Source organism: Microtus oregoni, unplaced genomic scaffold (genome assembly GCF_018167655.1).
Source record: "Microtus oregoni isolate MIOR12 unplaced genomic scaffold, Mior012 000020F_ref0000438, whole genome shotgun sequence".
Classification (NCBI taxonomy): domain Eukaryota; kingdom Metazoa; phylum Chordata; class Mammalia; order Rodentia; family Cricetidae; genus Microtus; species Microtus oregoni.
Window position 1 is genome coordinate 15,368,514 of NW_024543079.1, and position 27,111 is coordinate 15,395,624.

The 27,111-nt window shown below is 43.0% G+C and overlaps 1 protein-coding gene and 1 pseudogene across 1 annotated transcript; one reads left to right on the top strand and one right to left on the bottom strand.

Moving 5' to 3' along the window:
* Positions 1-26,634, top strand: Cdk5rap1 (CDK5 regulatory subunit associated protein 1). Its single transcript, XM_041670422.1, has 14 exons — positions 1-95; positions 2,436-2,758; positions 3,168-3,271; positions 3,886-3,920; positions 4,769-4,869; positions 6,473-6,683; positions 8,443-8,563; positions 9,191-9,421; positions 12,979-13,076; positions 14,165-14,220; positions 15,666-15,796; positions 17,554-17,703; positions 20,892-21,032; positions 26,402-26,634. Exons 2-14 carry the CDS (start codon positions 2,455-2,457, stop codon positions 26,486-26,488), a joined length of 1,770 nt encoding a protein of 589 aa, XP_041526356.1. The 5' UTR covers positions 1-95; positions 2,436-2,454; the 3' UTR covers positions 26,489-26,634.
* On the bottom strand, positions 11,407-12,382 carry LOC121460191 (annotated as a pseudogene).
* Positions 26,635-27,111: the final 477 nt, after the last annotated feature.

A 27,111-nucleotide genomic window follows, 5' to 3' on the forward strand; every position in this document is an offset into this window, starting at 1 on the left:
ACAAAAGTTGTCCGCCCAGGCGCGCAGCGGAGGACGCCTGAGAGAGACGCACACCAGCTGACTGAGCCGGCGCGGGGACCTCGCAGTTGTGGGAGGTGAGAGGCCTGAGACGGGCTTGCTGCGAGTGACCCCGCCGTGGCGCAGGCGGGCTCGCGGCGTGCAGGGAGAGCCGGGAGCTCCAGGGGAAGGTATCAGTGGGCGGCGTGAGGCCTTGAGAGAGACCGCTGCGACTGTAGCTCAGTCCTGCTATCTACTTATGCATGTCCTTGGCCAAGTCACCTTCCGAGCCCTAGCGTCTCCCCTTGGGAAGCAGAGACGGGGTCTGAACGGCCTTGCTGGATGGCTGTAGGGGCTCTTGTGGGCGTGCAGGCAGAGCTCCCGCCACGCCCAGCATCAGTATCTACCCAATCACGTGCTTGGATATGGCAAGTGGTCCCGCCCCTTTCCACTGCCTTTAAGAGCTTCGCTCTGGGCTGTGTTGTGCAAACCTGTAAGTTTGCATTTGATTTCCCTGTCAGGTTCCACAGAGAGGATCGCTGCCCCATCCCAGCGCTCATAAAGAAGGCTCCTTGATCCGGCGCTTGCCCGGCTAGGCAGCAGTCACTTTGACTCTTAAGGTCCATACTGTGAGAAGAGATGTGGGCCGGGAATGAATGGTTGCTGAAGTCTTAGTGTGCCTATTTGGGTCGTCCCCCCATCCCCAACCTCGTTAAAAGTGTTATTGTATGAGTGTGGGCACAGCGTGTGGTGGTCAGAGTCATTCCTTCTCCCACCGTCAGTTCTTCCCATTCACGGTGGGTTCAGGAGCTCTAACTGAGGTTTTCAGACTTGAGCCACAGGCATTTTTATCCACTGAACCATCTTGTCCAAGTTAGGTTTTAAAATTGTTTTGTTTGTTTGACTCATTCTAGTCCAGGCTGACTCCAAACTTGAGGAAATCCCTACCTCAGCCTCAGCCTCCTGAGTGCTGGGTTTAAAGGTGTGTGCTGCCAGTGCCTAGCATCCAGCTGTTTTGTTTTGTTTTCTTTTCTTTTTTTCTGAGACAGGGTTTCTCTGTGTGGCACTGGCTGTCCTAGAACTCATTCTGTAGATCAGGCTGGCTTCGAACTCACAGAGAATCCACTTCCCAAGTGCTGGTATTAAGGGTATAAGCTACCACTCTGACTGGATTTTTTTCTATTTATTTATTTATTTATTTATTTATTTATTTATTTATTTATTATGTATACAATATTCTGTCTGTGTATATGCCTGAAGGCCAGAAGAGGGCGCCAGACCTCTTTACAGATGGTTGTGAGCCACCATGTGGTTGCTGGGAATTGAACTCAGGACCTTTGGAAGAACAGGCAATGCTCTTAACCACTGAGCCATCTCTCCAGCCCCTGGCTGGATTTTTAATGTGTGATTTTTCATAACACCTGGCCAGTGGTTAGGTCCTACTTGCATTTGCTATACCCCCTTCCCCCCGTGGGGGTTTTCTATATAAACAGTCCTGGCTGTCTTGGAACTCACTTTGTCAACCAGGCTGGCCTCAAACTCACAGAGATTTGCTTGCCTCTGCCTCCTTGAGTGTTGGGATTAAAGGTGTGCGCCACCACACCTGGTGTGTGTGTGTGTGTGTTGTGTAGATCAGAAGACAAGCTGTGGGAATCAGCTCTTTCTTTCCACTGTGTGGGTCAGGTCAGGCTTGATGGCAGGCACCTTTACCCACCGAGCCACCTCACTGCCATACTTTAGTTATTTCCACCTATAAACCTGTAAATTAGAGATACTGTAAGATTGTTTTGTTTTGGTTTGAGACAGGATTTCTATGCACAGATTTGGCTGTCCTGGAACTAGCTCTGTAGACCAAGTTGGCCTTAGACTCACAGAGATCCACTTGCCTCTGCCTCCCAAATGCTGTGATTAAAGGCACATGCTGCCACGTCCAACATGAGAGACTGCAAGATTTAAGAGACCTTGGTAGGCTGTCTAGGTAGGCCTGGAACTCCTGGGCTCAAGTGATCTTCCTGCCTTAGCTTTCCAAATCACTGAGACTATAGGTTTACCATGCTTTGGTTAAGGTGACTGTCAAGAGTGCCTTTGAACTGGATATGGTTGTTTATGCTCCTGATTCTAGTACGTGGGAGACTGAGGCGGGGGAATGAGGAGAGTTTGTGGTCAGTCTGGGCTATATAACAAGATCTCAAAAAAAGAAAAAAAAAGAGCAAACAAACAGAACCTAGTTTTGTTTCCCCACTGATGCCCTCCCTGTCCCCCAGCCTGGACTACAGAGTGAGTTCCAGGCCAGCTCAGGATAATACTGAGATTATGTCGCAACACCTCTTATGCCCCTCCCCCAAAACATATTCTCTTCTGCTTTTGTGGGAAGTGTCCAGTGCATACCTGTATAGGGTGCGCAGTAATGTGCATTGATGTGTCTCACTCCTTTGCAGATTTAGAACTGCAGGTGCCATGCATCCATTACAGTGTGTCCTCCAAGCACAGAGGTCTCTAAAGTGGGGGCCTCTGAGCTCTGTGTCCTGGCTGCTGCTCAGGACCTGCAGGGCACATAGCAGTGTCCCCACCACGTCAAGTCCAGAGGGGCAGAGCTCAGAAGATGTTCAAAAGGATTTCAGCTCCAGGCTTGCTGCCGGACCAACTTTTCAGCATTTTTTAAGAAGTGCTTCGGTTCTTCAAGAGAAACCATCTTCTCCACAAGTGGAGGACCCACCCCCCTATGTCACAGGGGATGAACTTCTAGGAAGGCAGCGAAAAGGTTGGCTTTACTTCACTTTCCCTTTGTTTAGAGGGAGGACTATAAAATGGGGACCTGAATTTAGTTTTCCCTCAGATGGATAAAAGTGATCATTAGTCTTTCCTGTTCTACTTGTTTCTGTAACCCTATTTCCTTATTTCTGAAGGGGCACATTTCCCCTACATTTTAAATACTCTGTTTATAGTAGGTGTGTATATATGATGTTGTATTTCCTTTGTTCTGAAAGGCTGTTATTAATTTGGGGGTACACCTAGCAGTTGATGGTGTTTTAGGGTTGAGGTAGATAACATGTTGTCTAGGGTTTCTGAGTGCTTTGGGAAGGAGGCTCAAAGCATGTGACCCTCTGCCTACTCAATCTACCTTTCATTGCATGTGACCCTCTGCCTACTCAATCTACCTTTCATTGCAGTCTATCTCGAGACCTATGGCTGCCAGATGAATGTGAATGACACAGAGATAGCCTGGTCCATTTTACAGAAGAGCGGCTACCTGCGGACCAGCAACCTCCAAGAGGTGCTTGCATTCCCTGCTTTCCTGTTTCCTGGGCCTGGGCTACTTGCCTTGGTGCAGGCTCTTAGATGCAGTGAGCTTCGGGGAGAGGATGCTGCCTGCTGAGTTAGTTCCTTTGAGTGACGTGTACCATAGGACTGGCATATACTGGTGTTCCAGCTATTTTGAGCTTTAACGATGCTGTTCATCTTCAGGAAAGGGGTTATCAGACTTGATGTGGTCACATGTGACTGTAATCCTAGCCTTGGGAAGCGGAGGCAGGAGGATCTCAAATTTGAGGCTATGGTGACTGTAAGGGATGACTGTGTCTCCAGAGCAGCTAAACCACACCCAACCAAACCAGAGCAAAACAAAGATTTCTTGTGGTGAGGCTTGAGGAGTAAGTACATAATGGATAGAGAGCTTCCCCTGGAATGTTCTGGAAGGAGATGATGGTGATGGTTGCTCTATAGTGTTCAAGTGTTCTTACGATAGCACGGTATCCTTAAAAATGGTTAAAATAAGATTTACATATGTTTTTTACCATAATAATTGGAAAAAATCAGGTGGACTGCATGGTAGTGATTCTGCAAAGCTAATTTCAAAGTTTATGACTTTATTTTTCTTGTTCTCCTTAGGCTGATGTGATCCTTCTTGTCACGTGTTCTATCAGGTACAAATTTGTTCTTTCCATAGGGAGTGAATATACTGTGTGTAATCATGTCAAGGAGGCTTGTTTATGGAGATGAGCCAATGGCTCCAGGTCCCTGAGAGTTAAGAATTTTTTGTAATAGAGATAGTCTTGATACAACTGACTGAAGTTTGCTGAGCATGCTCTATGTGTTGGGTTCCGTGTGTACAGTATACACGGATTTCTAAGTTTAAACAGTAGCCTTTCTGTGACATGGCTTTTCTTCCTCACACATTTCATCTGGGTATGGTAGTACACACTTGTAATCTCAGCGCTGTAAAAGTTGGAGGATTGTAAGTTCTCTACCAGCCTGGACTACACATGAAACTGTCTAAAAAGCAAACAATAGTCACAAAAATGCCCAAACCAAGCTCTGTACATTATATAGAATTTTTAAACCCAAAGTACTGAGCTCCCAAATTTCCTAAAGTTTTCTGGCTATTAATGGCATATTCTGACAATATATATATACCTGATTTGAGGTATAGCCAATGGTTGGGAAACAGAATTCTAAAAGAGTATGAATGACATCTTCAGAAGTTGCCAGGAAATACTTGATCACAGGAAGTTCATCTAAAGTGATATGATTGCTATTTGTGAAGAATGTAGTTTTTGAGTTTGGTTTACAGGCTCATCTGGATTTTGAGTTGTGTAGGGAGGATATTGTTAGAGAGCAAGAAAATGATAGCAAGCGGTGCTTTCCCTGAGTTAAATGTAGATGCCTTTGAAAGGACTCACATGGCTTTCATTCCCCCCGTCCCCCCCCCCCCCCCCCCCCCCCCGTCCTGTTCGCCTATCTTGCTCATTTTCCTCTCTTTGGATCTTTTCAGGGAGAAGGCTGAGCAGACCATTTGGAACCGTTTACGTCAGCTGAAAGCTCTGAAGACAAAGCGACCACGCTCCCGGGTGCCTCTGAGGATTGGGATTCTAGGTATCCATTCATTTTCAGACTTCTCCATTTTGAGATTTGGGTTCCTAGAGTTTTCCTTTAGAGCAGTGATTCTTAACCTTCCTAATGTTGGGACCCTTTAATACAGTTCCTCATGTTGTGGTGACCCTAGCCATAAAATTATTTTTGTTGCTACTTTATAACTGAAATTTTACTATTGTTATGAATCATAATGTAAATATCTGATATGCAGGCTGTCTGGAGGGCAGCATGAGTTCCCAGTGTAGTCATCTGTCATGTGAGCTACTGAAGCATGCCCAAGTGAGAGTTCAGGTCTGCCCTGACCAGTCTGGTGGTCAGTAGTCACATTTAAAATAAAATTTCAAAAATCCTCTCCATTTTTGCATCAGATACATTTCAGCTTCAGTAGCCACAGCTGATGGGGCCGCCAGCTTCCATGGCCCCACCTGTCATTTCTCAGTGACCACAGCTGATGGGGCTGCGCACTTACACGGTCCCTCCTATCATTCCTCAGTGACCACAGCTGACGGGGCCGCCAGCTTACACAACCCCTCCAGTCTTTTCCATCTAGCATTTCTCTTCATCTTGTTAGAAAACTCAGCTGGATGGTTCTGCCCTAGGTGGCCAGGAAACATATTTCAAAAATAAATGCTTGGGGGCTTGGCCAGTGGCTCAGCAGGGAAAGCACTTGCTTGCCATCAGATCTACTGACCTGGGTTTGATTCTGGGAACACACATGGTAGGAGAGAACTGACTGCTTTGTCCTCTTACCTTCACATCTGTACTGTAGCATATGCACACCTACACACCCTAAATAAATAAATAAGTGCAAAAATATGCTAATCGAAAGAAAAATCTCTGCATCCTTCCTGTCCCAGAATTTGGCTGGTATTTTTAACTTTATGCATTGTGGACTGTGTCCATGCCGTGCAGTTATTGTCCTCACTCTTGATGATGATATACACAGCTAGCACATCTTTACAACTAGCGGTTGTACTTGCTAGTATAGAGAGACGCTGCACGAGTACTCCTTTCATGTCATTATAGCTGTCCCTGTGCAGTGGCATTTCAATTGTATTTTAGTAAATAAAGACTGGATAATAAAACGATGGTTTGAGGGTATTAATTTTATCATTTCTCATAGGTTTAGCAAGTATTGTGGGCTGAAAGAGAAAAAAGTGTAAGTGTAGTTGCAAATTTATGAACAGGCTTTTGATGTAAGAAGTCTTTTGTCTCAGTAGTAAGGATTTTTAACTGAGAAGAGGTAGCTTGTGTTTGGGGGGCTTTCGCGGGGCAGAGGATGCAGCTCACTCATGCATGTTTGGTTTATGTCGGGGGCTCTGACCTCCACCCCCAGCAATAATGAAAAGAATGGGGAGAGGCTTTTGGATGTCTCCCTGTAATCCTAGGCATTTAATTGAGTTGCTATGAATATTTCTGTGGTCTCCTTGTATTTGAAGATGTGGGTTCAGTGGTGTGGGTCCAGTTTGAAGGATAATATCAAACTCTCAGAGAAGTTTTCTGTGCCCTGGTCTCCAATGCAAGTTATCAATTGCATGCACTGAGCAAAAGCCAGGAATCCAGATGAACTGCGGAAGAGGTACGAGTTTCTTTTACTTCCTAGGCTGCATGGCTGAGAGACTGAAGGGAGAGATCCTCAACAGGGAGAAAATGGTGGATCTCCTGGCTGGTCCAGATGCCTATCGAGACCTCCCCCGACTGTTGGCTGTTGTGGAGTCAGGTCAGCAGGCAGCAAACGTGCTTCTCTCTCTGGATGAGACCTATGCAGATATCATGCCAGTCCAAACGAGTCCCAGTGCCACTTCTGCCTTTGTGTGAGTCATTCTGTGATACTTGGGGATGAACTTCTTCCTTCTCTTTTACTTTTGGAATAGTATGTTTAGTCTTACTATTAGGAATGGAAGGTTCCTGATAGTAATGAGTTTGAAAGTTATGGTACAGCATGCAGAAAACAACACGTGATATAGTAAGAGTCCCTCTCACCCATCTTCCCTGTTCTCTCAGACCATTTCTCGAAGGTTTCCATGTCAGTCATTCTTATTTAATCCTTCTAGAACTATCCCTTGTATATGCAGTCATATGCTCATATGGATACTTTTCCTACTCTCCTTTTATTTTATTTTTTATTTTTTTTAAAGATTATTATGTATACAACATTCTGCCTCCATGTATGCCTGCTCACCAGAAGAGGACACCTGATCTCATTATAGATAGCTGTGAATTGCTAGGAATTGAACTCAGGACCTCTGGACGAGCAGTCAGTGCTCTTAACCTCTGAGCCATCTCTCTAGCCTGTACTCTCCTTTTAAAGCATAAATATTGTTCTGTGTTTATTTTCACTTAAGGAAATATTTTTTTTTTAGCTGCTATAGTATATGCTCACAATCTGAGGCCAAGGCAGGAGGAGGATTGTTATGAGTTTGTGGTCACTCTGGGTTCTGTTGTTCCAGGCTAGTCTGTGTAATTTGGAAAGCCTTTCTCTTAGAAATAGAAAACAGCAGCTGGGAAGAGGCTCATACCTATAATTGTAACAGTTGGGAGCAGGAGGCAGGAACATTGCTGTGAATTCAAGGGCAATCTGGGCTCCACAGCATGTACTAGGCAGTTGAGAGCTGCTTTGAGAGACCCTATGTCAGAAAATCAAAGCTGGAGTCAGATACGGTGATGCTATCTATAAACACAACACTTGGGTGATGGAGGCAGGAACTTCAGGACTTCAAGATCCTCATCCATGGTTTTTGCTACATACAAGTTTAAGTCTTGTTGAAATAGGAGCGGCGGGGCTGCGTCCCCAGCACCCCGCTGCCCGCACGGCTAGCTTTACCCGAAATAATTACACACAAACTGTATTCATTTAAACACTGCTTGGCCCATTTCTATCTAGCCTCTTCTAGGCTAATTCTCGCATATTAATTTAGCCCATTTCTAATCATCTGTGTAGCCCACGAGTTGGCTTACCAGGAATGATCTTAACCTGCTTCTGCCTGGAGTGGGAGAATCATGGCGACTCCTCGACTCAGCTTCTTTCTCCCAGCCTTCTGTTCTGTTTACTCCGCCTACCTATGTTTTAACCTATGAGGGCCAGCCAAGCAGTTTCTTTATTGCTTAACCAATGAAACCAACAGATTGATATATGACACTCCCACATCAAAGTCTAGTCTGATCCACAGAAGACCCTGTCTCAAAGAAAAAAATTGTATGAGAAATGTAAACTATATTTTAAATTCAGGATCTCTTATATAACATAGATAGACGATAGTTTGTTTTTAATCTCTATGTAAAAGTTCCAGCCAATATATCTATGAAAACAGTAGAGACTCCACAGTGCTGAGTCTGACTTCTTCCCCTCACTACTGTGCTTCCTCACCAGGATGTCTTTCAATTATAGTCTGGCTCATAGTCTGTGATTATACTTAGAAATTCCACATTAGTTCAGTGTGAGCTTAGAGGAAGGAGGATCCAGAGCCAAAAAAAAAAAATCCCAAGAGAGCTGTAGAGTTGTGACCCATTGCTTGTGACCTGCTAAGACAATGCTGTTCCTCTCTTAACTGTGCTCTGGTGCTGTCCCCTTAGATCAATCATGCGTGGCTGTGACAACATGTGCAGTTACTGTATCGTTCCTTTCACTCGTGGCCGGGAGAGGAGTCGGCCGGTTGCCTCCATTCTAGATGAAGTGAGGAAACTGTCTGAGCAGGTAAGGTTCTCTAAGCTTTCTTTGTCTGAGCATGTTCTGGGCGGGCTGAGGACAACCTTTCTATTTTGTAGCCTGTGCCTCTCTACTATCCAAAAATGGTAGCTTGTGAATCTGTTTTCACCTGCCTAAATACTAAAGTCATCCCTTTCCCCCCATTTTTAATTCCCCCACAATACAAAACTCCTTTAGGATAGATATATTCTGTTCAAAGGATTGAGATGCTAATAGAAACCTGCCTATGCTTCCTGAGTGTTGAGATTATAATCATGCACACTCTTAGTATTTAAGGTTTTATTCTTTTCAGTCTTTTTTTTCTCTCGAGACAGGGTTTGTCTTTGTAACAGTTCTGGCTGTCCTAGAACTCCCTCTGTAGACCAGGATAGCCTTGAACTCACAGAGATCTGACTGTTTCTGCCTTCCAAGTACTGGGATTAAAGGCACGTACCGTCACTGTCTTGCCTGTTGTTCAGTCTTTAGATAAAATACTCCAGTGTGAAATTATTGTATTAAAGACAGGTTTCCATATGGTTCTTGGTAGATTTAGCTAATTTTTAATTAGTGGTTTGACATGAATCTGTTGTTTTAGAAATTTTAAACTAGTTTTCAACATGTTCTTTTTGTTTTTAGGGGGTAAAAGAAGTGACACTTCTTGGCCAGAATGTTAATAGTTTTCGGGACAATTCGGAGGTCCAGTTCAATAATGCAGTGTCTACCAACCTCAGCCGTGGTTTTACTACCAACTATAAAACCAAACAAGGGGGGCTTCGTTTTTCTTATCTCCTGGATCAGGTTTCAAGAATAGACCCTGAAATGCGGATCCGTTTCACCTCTCCCCACCCCAAGGATTTTCCCGATGAGGTGAGTGTTGATATTTAGTGTTGTGACAAACTTACCAGCATCTTGAGGCATATGATTGCCTGGACCAAGTAGCATACAGCGGAGACCTTGAGTCCTGCTTTGGGGATTCTGTGTTACATTGCAATATCTCCTTGCAGAACTGCTGGCCTTTGGGCAGAATTTAAAGTCCCCTAAGGTAAGGAAGGTGACAGGATGGTTTTCCATGGGAACTTGGGACCACCTGTGTAGTGAGGAGTTTATCAAGGTGGGCAGCTACATTGTGGTGGTGGAGGAAGAGATACAGTGAGAACAGGGAGACAATGCGATGTCGTGGGAAAAGTGCCCAGACTGTAGCCTGAGACACACTTGGGCTCAGATACTAGCTCTTGTCCAGTGTGTGATACATGGTTATAATCCTAGCTTTGAGAGGTTAACATAGGTGGATTGTGAGTTCCAGGCCAGACTTAGCTACACAGTGTCAGGTCAGTCAGTCAGGGCAACTTAGCAAGACTGTCTTTCATTCTTTTTCGTTTTTTTGAGATGGTTTCTCTGTGTAACAATCCTGGTTGTTCTGGCTGTTCTGGAACTCACTTTGTAGACCAGGTTGGTCTTGAACCCTCTTAGATCCACTTGCCCCTGCTTCCTGAGTGCTGGGATTAAATATGTGTGCCACCACTGCCTGGCTGTGACTATGCTTTAAGAAACAAATAAATGGCTGTGTGGTGGTGGCGCACACCTTTAATCCCAGCACTCAGGAGGCAGAGGCAGGTGGATCTCTGTGAGTTTAAGGCCAGCCTGGTCTATAAGAGCTAGTTCCAGGACAGCTCCAAAGCTACAGAGAAACCCTGTCTTGAAATATCAAAAAAAAAGAAAAAAAAGAGAAAGAAATGGTGGCGCAGCCGGGCGATGGTGGCGCACGCCTTTAATCCCAGCACTCGGGAGGCAGAGGTAGGCGGATCTCTGTGAGTTCGAGACCAGCCTGGTCTACAGAGCTAGTTCCAGGACAGGCTCCAGAGCCACAGAGAAACCCTGTCTCGAAAAACCAAAAAAAAAAAAAAAAAAAAAAAAAAAAAAAAAAAAACAAAACAAAACAAAACAAAAATAAATGTCAAAAAGGAAAAAAAAATCCAAATCCCAGATGTTGTACTCTTTTGCTAGTAAAATCCCAGATGTTGTACTCTTTTGCTAGTAGATATATAAAGATACTTTTTAGTTTGCTGTCTTTATCTGGGAAAAGAGAGCATTAATAACCTAGTTCTGTGGGTTGTTGAGAATGAACACATGTTTCAAACTTGGGACAGTGCCACACATTGAATAGGTGGCACACATGTTTGCTAGACATCCAATCATCCATCTTTTCTACCTGGACTGGATTGTTTTCTTTCTTATTGAATAATAAAAAGTTCTTTATTTTATTTTTGCTTGTTTTTTTAAATAGTTATTTATTTATTACGTATACATTATTCTGTCTGTGTGTATGTCTGCAGGCCAGAAGAGAGTACCAGACCTCATTCCAGATGGTTGTGAGCCACCATGTGGTTGCTGGGAATTGAACTCAGGACCTTTGGAAGAGCAGGCAATGCTCTTAACCACTGAGCCATCTCTCCAGCCCCTGTTTTTTGTTTTTTGAAGATAGGGTTTCCCTGTGTAGACCTGGCTGTCCTGGAACTCACTCTGTAGACCAGACTGACCATGAACTCAGTCACCTACCTCTTGCTTCCCAAGTGCTGGGGTTAAAGGTGTGCGCCACCACTGCCTGGCTCTTTCTATTTATTTATTTATTTATTTATTTATTTATTTTTCAGGACTTCTCTATTTGTTTATTTAAAGACAAACTTTAAAAAGTAAAATGAATGAAACCAGCTAAGATTAAGATACATAAACAAAACTGCAACGAAAAAAAGGGCCCTCCTGGAAACATGATGAACACTGGAAATAGTTCACAGACACACAGAAGAGCTCACACTGATAATAGGAATAAACTGCTACTAATTCTTCCCAGAATGTCAAGGTTTCATTTTGCTCAGTCTGAGGTCTCGTTCAATTTCAAAACTGCCTGTGGTCCACTCGATCCAGAAAAGCTTTTCGTTCGGTGTACCCTTCTTTCCCTCAGTTATGGATAGCCAGTTCCTCACCAATCCCTTCCTCCTCCTTGAAGTTCTCCCAGTCCAGTTTGGACTTCTCAAGGGTGCTCATTTTCTGGTTTTTGACTCCAGTTTTCCCCAAAAGGCTGCTCATGCCACTTGATCTTTTTATTCCCGATCCAGCAGGGCGCACTGGTACTGCTGGTGGGACAACAGCCTGAGGTTTTTCTTTCTCATTTTGCTTGAGGAAAGATTGGGCTTCCTTAGATGCAGCGTCTACTTTTTTTTTTAAATTTATTTATTTATTAAAGATTTCTGTCTCTTCCCCGCCACCGCCTCCCATTTCCCTCCCCCTCCCCCAATCAAGCGTCTACTTCTTTAGTCGCGTTCTTCACTAGCAAAGTCAAACACCTTGGTGATCTTCACTTTTTCTGACTCTTTAGATTTCTCCAGTTCATCTGCTTTGACCAACAATTTATTTGAACTAGTCTCTTCAGTCTCCTCTGCTGCCTTAACTTGTGGGCTTGGAGCTGCTTTTGATTTTGGTCCCACATCATTAAGGAAGCTGGCCCATAATCCATCTTCCTTCTTCTTCCTTGCATTCTCAGACCCAAGGCCTCCTTGGTCCTCCTCATCTTCTTCACTGCTACTACCTCCAGATTCTTCTTGCCATCTTCCTCTTTGTCTTCTAACAAGAGGCCACTTTGTTTTCTCTTTCTGGCTGGAACGCTCTGTGCCTTCTTTCTTTTCCCTTTGGTTTTCTCAGCTGCTCATCACCATCTGCTTCATCCACCTTCACTAACTTGTTGACATCATCTTCACTGTACTCTCCACCCGACGGCACGTAGTCCTCATCCTCGTCCGACATAGAGAAGTCTTTGGAGTCGAATTCCTCCATGCTGCTGTCACTTGGGGCCTGCTACCCACATGGCTGCGGGGCCACTACCCCCAATTACCAAAGCTCTAGAGGCATTGGGCCAGCAGCTAGGCAGCCCTAAAGGCGTGCCCTGGCTCTTTCTTTCTAGTTTTTAAGACAGGTCTCACTCAGCCCATGTTTGCCTATGTAGTTGAGGCTAGCTTTGAACTCCTGATTCTTCCCCTTTCCTCCCCAGTGCTGAGATTAAAGATGTGCACCATCATGCCTAGTTTGATGTGGTGCTGAGGACTGGGTCCAGAGCCTCGTTCCTGCTAAGCAGTCAGTGCACTGAGCTTTGTCCTCAGTTCTCAGTCAACCTTTTAATTACCTGAAAATTAGTTTTTGAGGAGAAACAGTGAGGGAGTATCCTACCAAGTACTGTGTTAGACGCTTTTAATTCCACCACTCAGGAGGCAGAGTCAGGCAGATTGCTGAGCCAGAGGCCACCCTGGCCTACACAGTGAAATCTTCTCTTAAACAAAACAAAACAACAGCAACCCCTCCCAGAAGTAGAGAGTATTCATTTTTACAGGATTCCTTGATGAGACTTAGGTAACCCATGTGTTCTGTTTCGTCAGGTTTTGCAGCTGATTCATGAGAGACACAACATCTGTAAGCAGATCCACCTGCCGGCCCAGAGTGGAAGCAACCGTGTACTGGATGCCATGCGGAGAGGGTCAGACTCACTTGGGGAGAGGACATCCTTTACCTTTCCAGTTTCTTTGAATCACTAAACACTGCATTTGTTGCTAAGGACCTAGTATTGTATATAACACACAGTAGCAAATTAATAAGTGGTTGTTGTTTGAATATATCTATGGACAGTTGAACTTGCTTCTGTGCATCCCCTAAGCAGGATATGCATCAGATCTCTTATTTGCTTAACATTTTTAAAATTAAGTGCTTCTTGGGTGCCATATTTTAAATTTTAGTCTTTTAACTTGCAAGAATAATAATGTTTTTTAGGTCTTAGAATATAAATGCAGATCACTTGACTTACTTTGGAAATAAATTTGCAGAGGTAGGACTGGGGGTTAATATGAACTGGAAGTTTGTCTTATTTTCCACAGAGGCAAAGATGTAGGAATCCCATTTTTTTTAAATTTTATGTGTGTGGGTGTTTTGCCTGCATGTATGTCTGCATCATGTACATGCAGTGCTCACAGAGGCCAGAAGAGGGCATCAGATCCCCTGAAACTGGAGTGGCAGATGGTTGTTAGCTACAGTGTGGTTTCTAGGAACTCAACCTAGGTCTAGTGCTCTTAACCATTGAGCCATCTCTCCAGCCTCTACAGATCCTCTTCAGTGTTTAATTTTTTTTCTTGATTTATTAAATGAAAGATCCTCAGGAGCTGGAAGGAGTTAGTTTTCTTCTTCTACCATGTAGGTCCCAGGGGTTGAATTTAAGTCATCAGGTTTGGTAAAACATGAAAAAAAGAATGTTACTTGCTGAAACATCTCACTGGCCCAAAGGGGTGTTTTCATATACTTCTCTAGTGTGATTTGTGGTTATGAAATCCAAAATCAAAAAAATGAATATATGTGGGAATTCATAGTTTTATCTCTCTATAGTGCTCATTTAAATAAGATTGGGTTGAGTGTGGTAGTGTACCCATATGAGCCCAGTACTTGGGAGGTAGAGCCAGTGGGACAGAAGTTTAAGGAAAACTTCAGTTACATAAGACCTTAAACCTTGTTCCTCCCTCCTCCCCCAAATAAAAGAATGAATAGTTCATTTGGGTCCTTTCTTCTTCTTTGCTGCAGATATTCAAGGGAAGCTTATGTGGCATTGGTTCATCATATCAGAGACTGTATCCCAGGTACTTTTAAGAAATGCTGAGCATATTACCACAGTCCACATTCATCCTGCTCAATTACCAGCCTCTTTGGCAAATTCCTTATGGTGTCATTTTATAGTTTTTGCTACTTTCATGTTCATTTTCTGCTTCTCTGTTTTCCTCTCTTTCCTTTCCATCTTTCTGACTGTGTGTTTTGCAAGATATTTAATCCACACCTCATGTCTTATGGACATATGCTCTGATCTGCATCTCTAGCATTTAGATTTTGACAGTGTCTTGTTATGTTGCTCAGGGTGGCCTTAAACTTGCTATTCCACCTTCATTGCCATTGCTGGGATTATAAATATGCACTACCACTTATTCCACTATAAGTAGGCAGACTTTAGATTACCCCTCTCTTTCCCCTTCCTCCTAATAAAATTAATGTTTTTGTTTTGTTTTACTTAGATTTGGTTGAGGATGTTGCCTGACATTTTCCTCAAATTTTATTTTTTCTCTTTTTGAGTCTAGAACTTACTAACTTGGTTGGCCCTGAACTCACAGAGATCCACCTGCTTCTGTCTCCTGAGTGCTGAGACTAAAGGTGTGTGCCACCATGCTTCTTGTCTAATGCACATATACTTGTGCTTTGATGGGGCAGGATGATGTGGCCGCTGGATGTACTGGCTTTGTATTGAGTACTGTGTTACTGGCTATGTGACAATAAAGATTTGTCATTTATGAAATAGAGTAAATAGTGCTCATGTTATCTGATTTTGGGAGCAATTGAATAGCTAGTGACATATAGCACTTTCTAAGTATTCAGTATCTGATAATTTTTGCTACTGCATTGTAGATGAACATAATGCTAAATTAAATTCAATGTCTGATCATATATACATTTGCAGTTATTATGAATTGACTAAAATACATAGATATAGTCTAGCTTAGAGGTAGAGGCTCTGGGTTCTGTCTCTAACACAGTAGAGAAACAATCCCCTATCTTCAAACAATAGCAACAAAACAAGATACATAGATGTATATGTTTGTGTGAAGCACTGAAAGATTGACTAGTAAAAGCAGGACCTGGGGCCTGGACTGTTAGTGGTAGAGTACTTGTCTAGCATGTATTAGGCTCTGGGTTCAGTTTTTAGCACTGTCTCCCACCCTCCCCTGCAAAAGCAGGACTGATTTGAAACTGCATTTCTGTAGTATCTCTGAATCCAGCATATGAAACTAAGATTTATCTTCTAGTGCTTAAGGAAATGTCGAGTGAGAAGCCACTTCTGGCTTGATGTAGAAAAACAAGCCTCTCTCCCTTGCTCTGTAATGACTTCTGTTTTACATAGATGTGGGTGGGGTAGTCTGGAAATCTGTCCCATTTGGTTTCCTTCCTTCTGGAATCTGTAAATGCCCACATTCCTTCTGAGGTAGGCAGAAGCAGTACTCTGAGCACTGGTCCCTTGTCCTTTGTTGTGTATTGACAGGTGTGAGCCTCAGCAGCGACTTCATCACTGGCTTCTGTGGAGAGACAGAGGATGATCATCTACAGACAGTGTCTTTACTTCGAGAAGTCCAGTATAATACTGGTTTTCTCTTTGCTTACAGCATGAGGCAGGTGCGTCCTGGATGAGAAACAATTAGCATCGCTCTCTTACCATAAAACTCAGGATGGCCTTGAACCTATTTTCCTTCTACTTCACTTAGCTGCCCGATCATTAGCATTATAGGTGTTAGCCACCACAAACTTCAGCAAATTGATATATGCCTGTAATTCCAGCACTTAGGAGGCTGAGGCAGGGGAATCTCAAGTTTGAAACTGGCCTGGAGTAGACTGAGACTGTCTCAAAAACAAACACAAACAAGCAAATCAAGACAAAACCAAAGCCCAGTGCTCAGTGTTCTGTAGTCAGTTTCAATTGGTCAGGGTCTTTTACAAAATTATTTCAGAAGTGAGACTTCCCCAGAGCCTGTAACATTCCGTATTGCCTCCTTTTCGTGGACATCATAGATGCACAAATTATTTATGAGACTGGTGTAGATGGAAAATGGCCTTTCAATACTTCAATATTTCAGTAGACATATGGCACTCAAATTGTACCTTTGTTATGTAACAGTGACCTTGTCTAAAGTCCTTAGTTGCTTCCTGGAGTGGGAATAACAATACCAGCTAGGGCTGTTTTGAGGCTTGAATAGGGTGGTGTGTACAACGTACTTAGTGTGGTGCTTCCTGCAGGGTCGCTGCCATCAGGATGGCCATCACTGCTAATAGCATGCTGACATCAAGTGGGATCTTATGCCCATTCCCCATTCTGTTTTCCTCTGTGGGTATGGTAGTTCTTTTAGGGTAGATTGGTTTGAATGTCCAGACAGTGGTGTTCAGCTTTTCCTTTTATTCCTTGGCTTCTTCCTAACTCAGTGGTTCTCCACATGATTTGAGCATGAGCATAAGGATGTATGTAAGTGTATACCCAGGAGAGTTTCTAAACACTTTCTGAGGATAACTATTGTTTCTGAATAGGTAATATGTGCTTATGGTAGAAAGTGTGAAGGGTAAAGCACTTTTTCCTTTTGTTGCTCCCAGGTTTAGTTCCCTTCTTGAAGGAACTCTAGTGTTTTCTTCTATGACTTTCCAGATATGTTTCATGTGTTCATAAACATGACTACTTTCTACACCAAAGACATGCATGTTGATTGTACTTTCCTAATTTCAGTTGGCAGGGTATTTTGGAACAATTACATTAGTATTCATGGAGCTATCTTATTAACAGTTGTGTAATACTCCACTCTGTTGATAAGCCATAGTCTACTAGGTACTAGTTGGTGAGTATTTAGGCTGCTTTACATCTGTGTCTCTATAGATAGTGCAGTGAATAGCTTAGAGCATGGATTATTATTATTTAGTTTGTGTCCAAATATAAATATGAAGATGAACTTTGAGTCCGTGGTCTTCTTTTTAAATGTATTTACTTATAAACTTGTTTATTTTGTATGTATGTATTTGTAGGGATGTGTGTGTAGGTCAGAGGACCACTTGCTGGAATTGGTTCTTTCCTTCCACTACATGGGTTCTAGGGTTGAATTCAGGTTGTCAGGCTTGGTGGCAGGAACCTTTGCCCCCTGACCCACCCTGCCAGCCACGAGTGTGATTGTCATTTGCTAAATTTAGAATGACTCTACAAAGATTCTATTTCAGTCACCATTTTCTCTAATGGACTGTTCCTAGAACTAGAGAAATAAGTCTGGTTCAGGTTTGGGTTTTGGACCAGATTATACATCTGTAACTTGTGAATAGAATGAGCACATTCTCTTGTTTGTGCCCTGAGGATTCTACAACTTCTTAGTGACCTCTGTTCTGTTTTGTCTTTTTAACAGAAAACACGAGCATATCATAGGCTGAAGGATGATGTCCCAGAAGAAGTAAAATTAAGACGTTTGGAGGAACTTATTACTGTCTTCAGAGAAGAGGCTTCAAAAGCCAATGAGACCTCAGTGGGCCACACCCAGCTGGTATTGGTTGAGGGGGTAAGGTCACATGTATTTTTTTTTTTTACTTTTTAAAATAACACTATGTATTTTCTTTATGTAGGTCTTACTTGATTCTGATTATTTTAAATTTAATTTTTTTGAGACCTGGTCTCATGCATCTTACTTAGGTTGACCTTAAACTTGCTATGTAGCCAAGGGTGACCTTGAATTTCTGAACCTCCTGCCTGTATCTTCCTAAGCACTGGGGTTACAGGAGTGCATCGTTCTGCCCAAGGTTGTGTGGTAATTGTATCAAACCCATGGCCCCTGCATGCTAGACAAACACTCTACGACCCAGCCCAAAATGTTTATCTTGTATTTTATGATCTTGCTGAATTCAGTGTTCTGGTTCTTGTTGGTGTTTTGAATTTTCTTTTCTTTTTCAAGAGAGAATGTTTTTCTAAGTATCTCTGGCTGTCCTGGAAATCACTTTGTAGACCAGGCTGACTTTGAACTCAGAAATCTGCCTGCCTTTGCTGGGATTAAAGGCATGGCCACCACCAGGCTGGTGTTTTAAACTTCTATGTATATAATTATGTCGTATTTTTTTCTTTCTTTCTGATGTACCAAGTGTTTTATATTTAGAAAACTTCCTGTGGAAGTTCTAGTAATAGATTTTCTTTAATTTTTTTAATTTTGAGTTGTCTCCATTTCTGCTTTTTTCCTGAAAGATCTTTTTTTTAAAGATTTTTTATTGTGTGTGCATGTGAGTGTGTGTGTGTGTATGTGTGTGCATGTGTGTGTATGTGTGTGTGAATGTATGTACATTTGTATATTTGCATGCTTGAGGAGGCCAGGAGAGGGTGTCAGATCTCCTGGAGCTGGAGTTAGAGTCATGGTGTCCTTCTGAGTATGCGATGGGGTCTGGACTGGTCCTGTAATAGAGTAGCTACTGCTCCGATCTGCTAAGCTGTCTCTCCAGCCCCTGAGGGATATTTTTGCTGGACCTTGTATTCTGGGTTGGTAACGCTTTCCTTTCAGGTCTTGAAAAACGTGCCATTTCCTGCTGGCTTCCTGTTCCTGATGAGAAATCATGGATGTTTTTATTGGGAATTTCCTTTTTTTAAATTGATCTTTCTGTTTTCCTTTCTCTTTCCTCTTCTCCGTTTCCCCTTCCTCTCCCTTCCTCCTGCACTTCCCCTTCTTATTCCTCTCCTCTCCATTCTTTTTAACTTCCATTTCCTTCCTGTTTTCTTCTCTTTCCACTTTTTTTTGACTTAAATAATAGAAATTATTTTTTTCTAATTTTGTGTCTGGAAGTCAGAGATGAGCACAGTCCAGTTCTTGTGAGAGTCTACTTCCTGCTTGCAGGTGGCTGAACTCATGCTCCTCAAATGACAGACAACTGTTGGTTTCAATGTTTTTTTCGTAGAAGTTTGGCTGTGATGTATCTTGGCGTGTATTTCCTTTGTTAGGATTTTATGTTATCTACCACATTTGAGAAGTGTTTAGTCATGACTTTGAATACTTCTTCATTCCCTTTCCTCCTCTTCTTCAATTCTGTGTTATTAAAATTTTAGTGCATTTGCTGCTAGATTGAACACTTTTCTGCAATTATGATGCAGTATCAACACAAGTAATAGATTTTTGAATTGTCCCACAGTGTCTGAGGCTCTGTTTATTTTCTTGAATTTATCTATTTTGTTTAGAAATTTCTTATTTGTCACTGATTTTTAAAAATTATTTAAATTATATATGTTTTTAATTTATTAAAATTAAAAAAATATATATGATTTTTAGTTGCTCTTAACAAGAGGACTAGGAGAAATGTTTCTGCTTTATCTTCCTGGAAGCAAAGACATATGTGTAATTTTAGAACTAGATTTATTGGTTATGTTTGTTCAGTACTATTTTGGTCATAATTTCTTAGAAAGTTTGTTCCTGGAGGCTTCTTGGCTAAGTGTAGGGACGGACCTAGAGTTCTCACAGATGGCACAAGGTGAGTATGAGGAAGCTTGCCACAGCTCAGGTAGGGAAGAGGAGGACAAATAAGAAGGGCTTGTTTCTTCTTTCATCTCTGCTAGGCTGACTAGCTTTCAAGCTCTTGGGATCTGCTTGTCTCTGCTCCCCATCACTGGGGCTTTAGGCTTATGCTTCCATGCCTGGCTTTTATGTGGGCGCTGAGTATTCATACTCAAGTCCTCATGCTTGCAGAGCAAGGGCTTCTTAGACACCGAGTCATCTCCCCCACTCCCATACTAATCATCCTGATAGCAAAGTTATAATATATTCTAAGAACAGATATGAAATGCCGAACCTTTAGCTGATAGTTTCCAGGTTACTCTGTTGACCTGAGTCTCTGGAGTTTTTCCTTTACACACATCTGCTTAGTAAAGAATCAGGAAACCCAGAGAGAATTCTAGAGCTCTTCTTTCTGCTTACCCTTCTCCTTTCCAGAATTTGCTCTTTAATTTCCTATGACATCCAGCAGCCTGAATTCAGGTTCATCTCTCTTGTTATGGAAGAGAACCTGATGTTGTTCTTTTTGATCTCCCTTGCTTTCCGTGTTCTAGTGACGGGTGCCTTTCTGCTTGAAAGCAGGGGTGGAGGGAGGACTCACTTCATTTGCTTTCCATTTCAGTCAGGCTGAGGTCTTGTGTGATTTGTTTTCTGATTTCTAAATAGAGTTGTTTCTTGTATTTTGTCTTATTTTCTGATTTTAGAGAAGAGGGTAAATTTGGTTCCTGTTACTGAATCTTGGCAGGAATAGAAAGACTTGTGTCTATTCTAGAACTTAATCTTCTCATTGAGGTTTATCTTTCTTTCTGGTCCCAGGCTCTAGTTCAAATTGGCATGTTCAAGAGGAGCAAGTAACTTGGGCCAAAAACTCTGGGCCCATCCTAAGTGCTTAGTGTGAGGTCAGGAGTCGTGAACATTGGTTTGTTAAGCACATCACTCACTCACTCACGAGTACCTGGACTTCATGCTTGTTGAAAGTTCATTATTGCAGAAGCCGAGTCTGTAAAGATTCATCGATTCATTAAAATAGTGAGCAGAACTTTGTTTCTGTTGTGCACTGCATGTTGTCCTATTGTTGAAGCAGCCATACACACGGAGCCTTTGGATTTCTTTGTTAAGAAATGCTCTGTGATAGACCCAGGAGAGTCTCAGACAACAGGAGCAATGTCTGCTTCCTAAAACTTACTACTGACGGATGCATACATTCTTGTCTTTGTTTTCTGCAGTTCAGCAAACGTTCTTCCACCAAGTTGTGTGGCCGGAATGATGCAAACCTTAAGGTGGTTTTCCCTGATGTGGAGGTGGAGGATGTCACTAACTCTGGGCAGAAGGTCAGAGCTCAGCCTGGGGACTATGTGCTGGTGAAGGTAAGGTGTCTTGAGTTTCCTTGTTCTGTCTGTCTGACAAAACCCAGAACACAACCAGTTTACTGACAGGCCTCGTAGTCCCCTTTCCCTTCCCTGACATTGGACCAAAAAATGCTCTTAAATTAAGTTGGGACTTTTCAGTGTGGGTGCTGGGAAACAAGCTTAGGCCCTCTGAAAGAGCAGAAAGTTCTTTTAACCAGCGAGCCACCTCTCAGACCTTGTCTCACTATTTTTAGTTGTGTGTATGTGCATGTGAATGTAGGTACTTGCAGAGGCCAGAAGTTTCTTTCAGATCTCCCTGTAGCTAGAGATACAAGCTAGAGCCACCTAATGTGGGTGCTTGGAAGTGAATTCAAGTCCTCAGGAAGAGCAATAGGCACCCCTCTTTTTTCCCCTCTAAATTTACTCATTTATTTTATGTGTATGGGAGTTTTGCCTGCATGTATCCTTGTACCATGTGTGTACCTAGAGCCTGTGGAGGCCAGTAGAGGGCACTGGATCCCTCCTGGAGCTGAAGTTACAGAACAGATGTGAGCTGCCATGTGGGTGTGGGAATTGAAACCAGGTCCTCTGGAAGAGCAACAGTTGCTCTTGCCTGCTGAGCCACCTCTCTGTTCCCCAAAGTGTGTGTTCTTAATTGCTGATAGTGCCCAAGAGTGTTTTGACTGCTTTATTATTAGGGAAGGGTTAATTGTGAACAAGAGGGAGAAAGTACCCAGAGGCATCGGGAAGAGCAGAGCAGAGAGAAAGAGAAACAGACTGGACAGGCCAGGGCTGTCTGTGAGAGAAGAGAGAATAGCCAGAAAGGGAATAGTGAGAATCGCAAGCGTAGCGAGGGGCCGGGGACAGAGAGAGCAGGACTCTGAGGCGAGAAGGGCCAAGATGCTAGTGCAAACTTTGAAATGTATTATTAGTACTTGTGAGTAGGGATTGAGTGAACCTGGAGGCTGGCGTGGGCTTTGATATGGATGTCATATGTCCCTTCCACCAGAGGTAAGGGAAATGACTCCCTGTGGCAGATGGGAACTGGTTTCACAAGTTGCTGAGGAAAACAGGCTTTTATCTAACTGCTGGAAATCCTCTTATAACTCAGTTTGAGCTCATTTTTGGATGTTTGGATTACTTGAGATCTAACAGTTACCTTCTCATATTGCCTCTTAATTTCTTTCCACTGTAACAATGGGTCACTCGATACAAAGGAATTAGGTTGATAATCAGGTTTTAATTTTTTCCCCCCCGAAGACAGGTTTTTTTTTTTTTTTCCTTTGTAGTCCTAGCTGTCCTGGAACTCTCTCTAGACCAGGCTGGCTTCAGACTCAGATCCACCTGCCTCTGCCTCTCAAGTGCTGGGATTAAAGGTGTGCACTACCACCACTTAGCTATTTATTTATCTTTTTGATACAGGTTTTCTTTATGTTGCCCTAACTGTCCTGGAACTCACTATGTAGATAAGGCTGGCTTCTAATTCACAGGAATCTGCCTACCTCTGTCCCCCTCAGCCCCTCATTTTCCTCTATTCCAAGAGCTGAGGTTAAAGTTAAGTGTTGGCCTGGCAGATGACTTTGTTATTTTTGTTTCTGAGACAGGGTTTTCATTTTGTAGCTCTGGCCTGGAATTCACTATGTAGACCAAGCTGACTTTGAATTTACAAAGATATGGCTCTCTGAGCTTTCTGAGTGCCATGTTAAAGGCTGTATTACCTCACCTAGCTCTGGCACACAATTTTAATCATAGTACTGGGGAGGAGATGGGAGAGTTCCTGTGGTTTACTGTCCAGTTGGGGCAGCCTAGTTGCTAAGCCCTGTTCCAATGAGACAAGGTGAGAATGGCCAATAGCTAGGCAGAGGAGGGATAGGCAGGGTTGGGGGGGGGGGGGCAGAGAGAAAAGGGAGCTAGCCAACCAGCCTGCGATCAGCCAGCTTGGGGCCAGCTAGCCAGGCGCAGAAGAAGCAGGAAAGCAGATGAACAGTATGTAGATGTGGTAAATGAGCCTCGGGGCTGCACACAGATGAAAAGAAATGAGTTAATTTAAGTTAAAAAAATGCTAGAAACAAGCCTAAGCTAAGGCCGAGCATTCATAATTAATAAGTTTAAGTGTCATGATTTGGGGACTCACTTAGGTAGTAGCTATTTCTGAGATCAAAAAGAATGGTTTTGGAGCTCAGAAATGCCCTTTATGTACTTCTAGTTGCCCCCCAGGCATCTGAGTGCTGGAATTGTAGGCCTGTGAATACCCTGCCCCACTTTTGTACTATGGCTTGGTTTTGTCTGGTTTTGATTTCTTGTAAACTGAATTCTATAGAACATAGTTTTGAATTTCCGTTTTCTTTTCCTCAACTTACATTCTGTGGTTCTTTTGTGGGTGTTTTCTCACCATGACAGTTTTTACACTCCTGCTAGCAGTGATAGAGAATTATAGAAATTTCACTTTCTCTGTTTCTGTTCTTACTCTCCTCTAGTGTCTGCCCCGTGACAGCTGGTGTGATCCTTCTGATTCAAATCATTTACTCTGCAGCTTGGGCCCTCCACTGGCTTTTCCTTGGAGCCAGAGTGTAATTCAGGCCTATGTGATCTAACCCAGTGACTTTCCAACTTGACATCCTGTCGGGATCCCTTTTTGGGGTGACTTCTGCCATGATCCTAGACACAGCGGGTTTCTATGTTTCAGGGTAGGGGCATGAGGATTAGAAACATTAGATAGGAGGAACAGAGAGATAAGAAAGAAACACAGAGACATTGTATAGTATCGGAGGGCAATTCTGTGCCTGCTGCATACTGAGTTCTGACTTCTGAGTTTGCCCGTGTTTAATTTTCCATACACTTTTATACCTCAGTGCAAAAATGGGGAAGAAGGCAGAAGACTGCTTTAACATGATATAAAGGACAGCCCGAAGAGTTACGTGCTCCAATACTGAAACATCAAGCTACTATATCCTGAGTTAAGCATTCTGTTGTTTAGGCAGTGAACAGACTCTAGATCAAATGTCCTGAAGGCAGTCACTGCCTAAGTCAAACCTGTTTCAAAAGAAGGAGCAGAAGTATGCTTGAATTCTCTGACCTTTGGTCAGGGTGGAGTGGATCTGCTTGTGTGGGCCATCTTAATGTCCAAAGCGCCAAGTAACCACACCCTAGGTCAGGGTGTGTAGCCACACTTGTTCTCAACAACTTTGAGAGAACAAAATAAACTCTGACGTTCAGACAAGGTGAAATAGGCGCACATTTTTGGGTCTCTACAATGTCCTCTCATTCTCTCTCTCCCAGTCTCATGACCTTCTTTTTGTCTCATCGATTCTCTTCTGTTCTCAGGAACTTAGATATGCTGTTTTGGCTTGGGAGATTCTTGATCTTTGCCTGGTTCCTTTCTTTTAATTTTAAGGTTATCTCTTTATTGTTACCTCAGAGATGCCTTACATGAACATCATTGTTTGGAAGCAACTTTTCCTGCCTAATTCCCATGCCTATTAACTACCTGTTCTCCGTAATCTTTAGAGTACTTTTTAGTTCCCGAAATAATTTTGTTTATGTATATGTTTATCACCTGCCTTTCTCTGAAATTCTGTTGTGGGTAAGAAAGTACCTCTTTTGTCTATATTTGTATTTCCTGCACAAAAGGTCGTTTCTAACATGCAGTTAGAACCTTGTAAATATTTACTAACGGATCGGCTTGTTCTGATGAGAAATGTGATTAATGGTAACTTTGGGGTCCTAGCCATTCAGTCCTCAACAGAGACAAAATAAACTTTCTCACTAGCATTTGATCAAAAATATCATAAAAATATTTATGGTGGTAGTGGTGCACGCATTTAATCGCAACACTTGGGAGACAGAGGCAGGTGGATATCTGTGAGTTAAATGCCAGCTTGTAAGCTGGAAAGTTGCCCCAGCTGGGATTAAAGGTGTGCGCCACCACTGGCAAGGTAACCTATTAGTTTTCCTCTCCTTTCTTCCTTCCCTCCTCCTCCTCTTCCTTCTCCTCCTCCTCCTCCTCCTCCTCCTCCTCCTCCTCCTCCTCCAAGACATGGCTTTTCTTTGTGTCACCCTGGCAATCTTGAATTAGTTCTGTAGCCCAGGCTGGCCTGGAACTCACAGAGACCTGCCTGCTTCTACCTTTCAAGTGCTGGGATTAAAAGTGTGTACCAAGCATGGCTGGCTACCTGTTTGTTTTCTAATTGAGAGACACAAAGGGAGTGAATGCAGTTAGGAGGGGAGGTGGGGTGGAGTGGAGGGAAGGGAAACTGTAATTAGAATATATTATGTAAGGAAAAAAATTTTTTATTTGTTTTATTTTGATTTGTTTTTTTCGAGACAGGGTTTCTCTGTAACTTTGGATCCTGTCCTGGAACTAGCTCTTGTAGACCAGGTTGGCCTCGAACTCACAGAGATCCACCTGCCTCTGCCTTCTGAGTGCTGGGATTAAAGGCGTGTGCCACCATCGCCAGGCTCTATTTTCAATAAAGAGGAAAAAATAAAAATAAACATAAATTTATTATTATTTTTTTTAAATTTATTTATTTATTATGTATACAGTGTTCTGTCTTTTTGTATGCCTGCTGGACATGAAGAGGGCACCAGATCTCATTACAGATGGTTGTGAGCCACCATGTGGTTGCTGGGAATTGAACTCAGGACCTCTGGAAGAGCAGGCAATGCTCTTAACCTCTGAGCCATCTCTCCAGCCCTAAATTTATTATTTCTAAAGGACACTCTAGATCTCTCCATAAATGGAAAGCCAGTATCTTGTGCCATAAGTAGAAAGTAACCTTAAAAATAAGCACAGTGAAGACAAACAATGTCGTTAAACTCCGACCGGATCTGGTGGCCTGCACAAGGCTCTGGAGGCCTTTTCTCTGTTGAAAAGGAAGTGTTCAGAGTGTGGAAAGCACGCCAGCAGTCAGGGAGACTGTGTGCCTAGCAACAGACTGAAGGGAACTGCAGAGGGAAGAAGACTCCACTGCCAGCAGCAGCCCAGGTGTGTCCTGCTGTGCCCAGCCCACCTCAGGGCCTGTGACTCTGTCCTCCCTTCCTGCAGAAGGCTAGTCCCTTCCTTCCATGCTGGGTACACGGGATGTCAGTTCACATTGAGCTGATGGCTCTAGCCAATCAGGTGTGCAACTGTGTGCCCTGTCAGAATACTGATCACTGTGGTTGGGAACGGTACACTCTAGTGAAGGAGGTTCCCCATCAGTGTCTCCCAGGCCTCCCAGGCCTCCCAGGCCTGATGGATTGTGTGCCTTCTTACCTCATGTGCATTACTGTTCCATCTGTGTCTTCCTTTCACAAGTACCATGAGCTTCCTGTCATCTCTAGCCATGTCCTGTGCCCATGTTACATCAGGTTACGTTGTCTTCTTTTGGTGGGTTTTCTTTCAGATCACCTCTGCCAGTTCTCAGACTCTCAAAGGACACGTTCTCTGCAGGACCACCATGAAAGACTCATCAGTGTATTGCTTGACATGAGTGGGTGGCTCAAGGGTAGACTTGGACAGTTTTTCCTCATGCTTTGGAGACAAGACAATAGTCATGAAGCGCCTTTATACCAAATGGAAGAGTACATTTTCTTGTCACTTGAACAGATTTTACAACAATAAATTTCATAAATTAAATGACTCCTTTGTTTCTACTTTTCATTTTCATCTAGGCCCATTTATGGGGTTCTTGCCTATCTCTATGGGAAGTGCTTCTCAGTGCAATGTTTGCTATTTAATGCCATTGACTCAGCTGCTAACCACCTCTCCTTGTTCATTTACTTATTTAGTTATTTTGACCTGAGGGTTTTCATCATGGCCATCTTTTTTAGCTTTTCCATTAGCTGTAGGAAATGGGTTATTTACCACTGTTATCTTCATGAAGCAAAAACAAAAACCTCAAAAATCAAAATCCAAGATGGTAGCATAGGATAATTAGAACTAGATTTCAGATCAGATCCTTACTTCTTTAGTGGTTGTTATATGAGGGCTATAGGAGTAACTCAGTGATATAATGTTTGCTTAGAATAAGCAAGGCCCTGGGTTAGATCCACAGTGCCATAGGGAGAAAAAGAAAAATAATGTTTATAGTGCTCTAACCCACCTCTTTTGTAA

Coding starts and splice junctions, on each gene's coding strand:
- Cdk5rap1 (XM_041670422.1), top strand. CDS start 2,455: ATGCATCCATTACAGTGTGTCCTCCAAGCACAGAGGTCTCTAAAGTGG. Junction 13,077..14,164: donor CTGGATGCCATGCGGAGAGG/GTCAGACTCACT, acceptor TCTTTGCTGCAG/ATATTCAAGGGAAGCTTATG. Junction 15,797..17,553: donor TTGCTTACAGCATGAGGCAG/GTGCGTCCTGGA, acceptor TCTTTTTAACAG/AAAACACGAGCATATCATAG.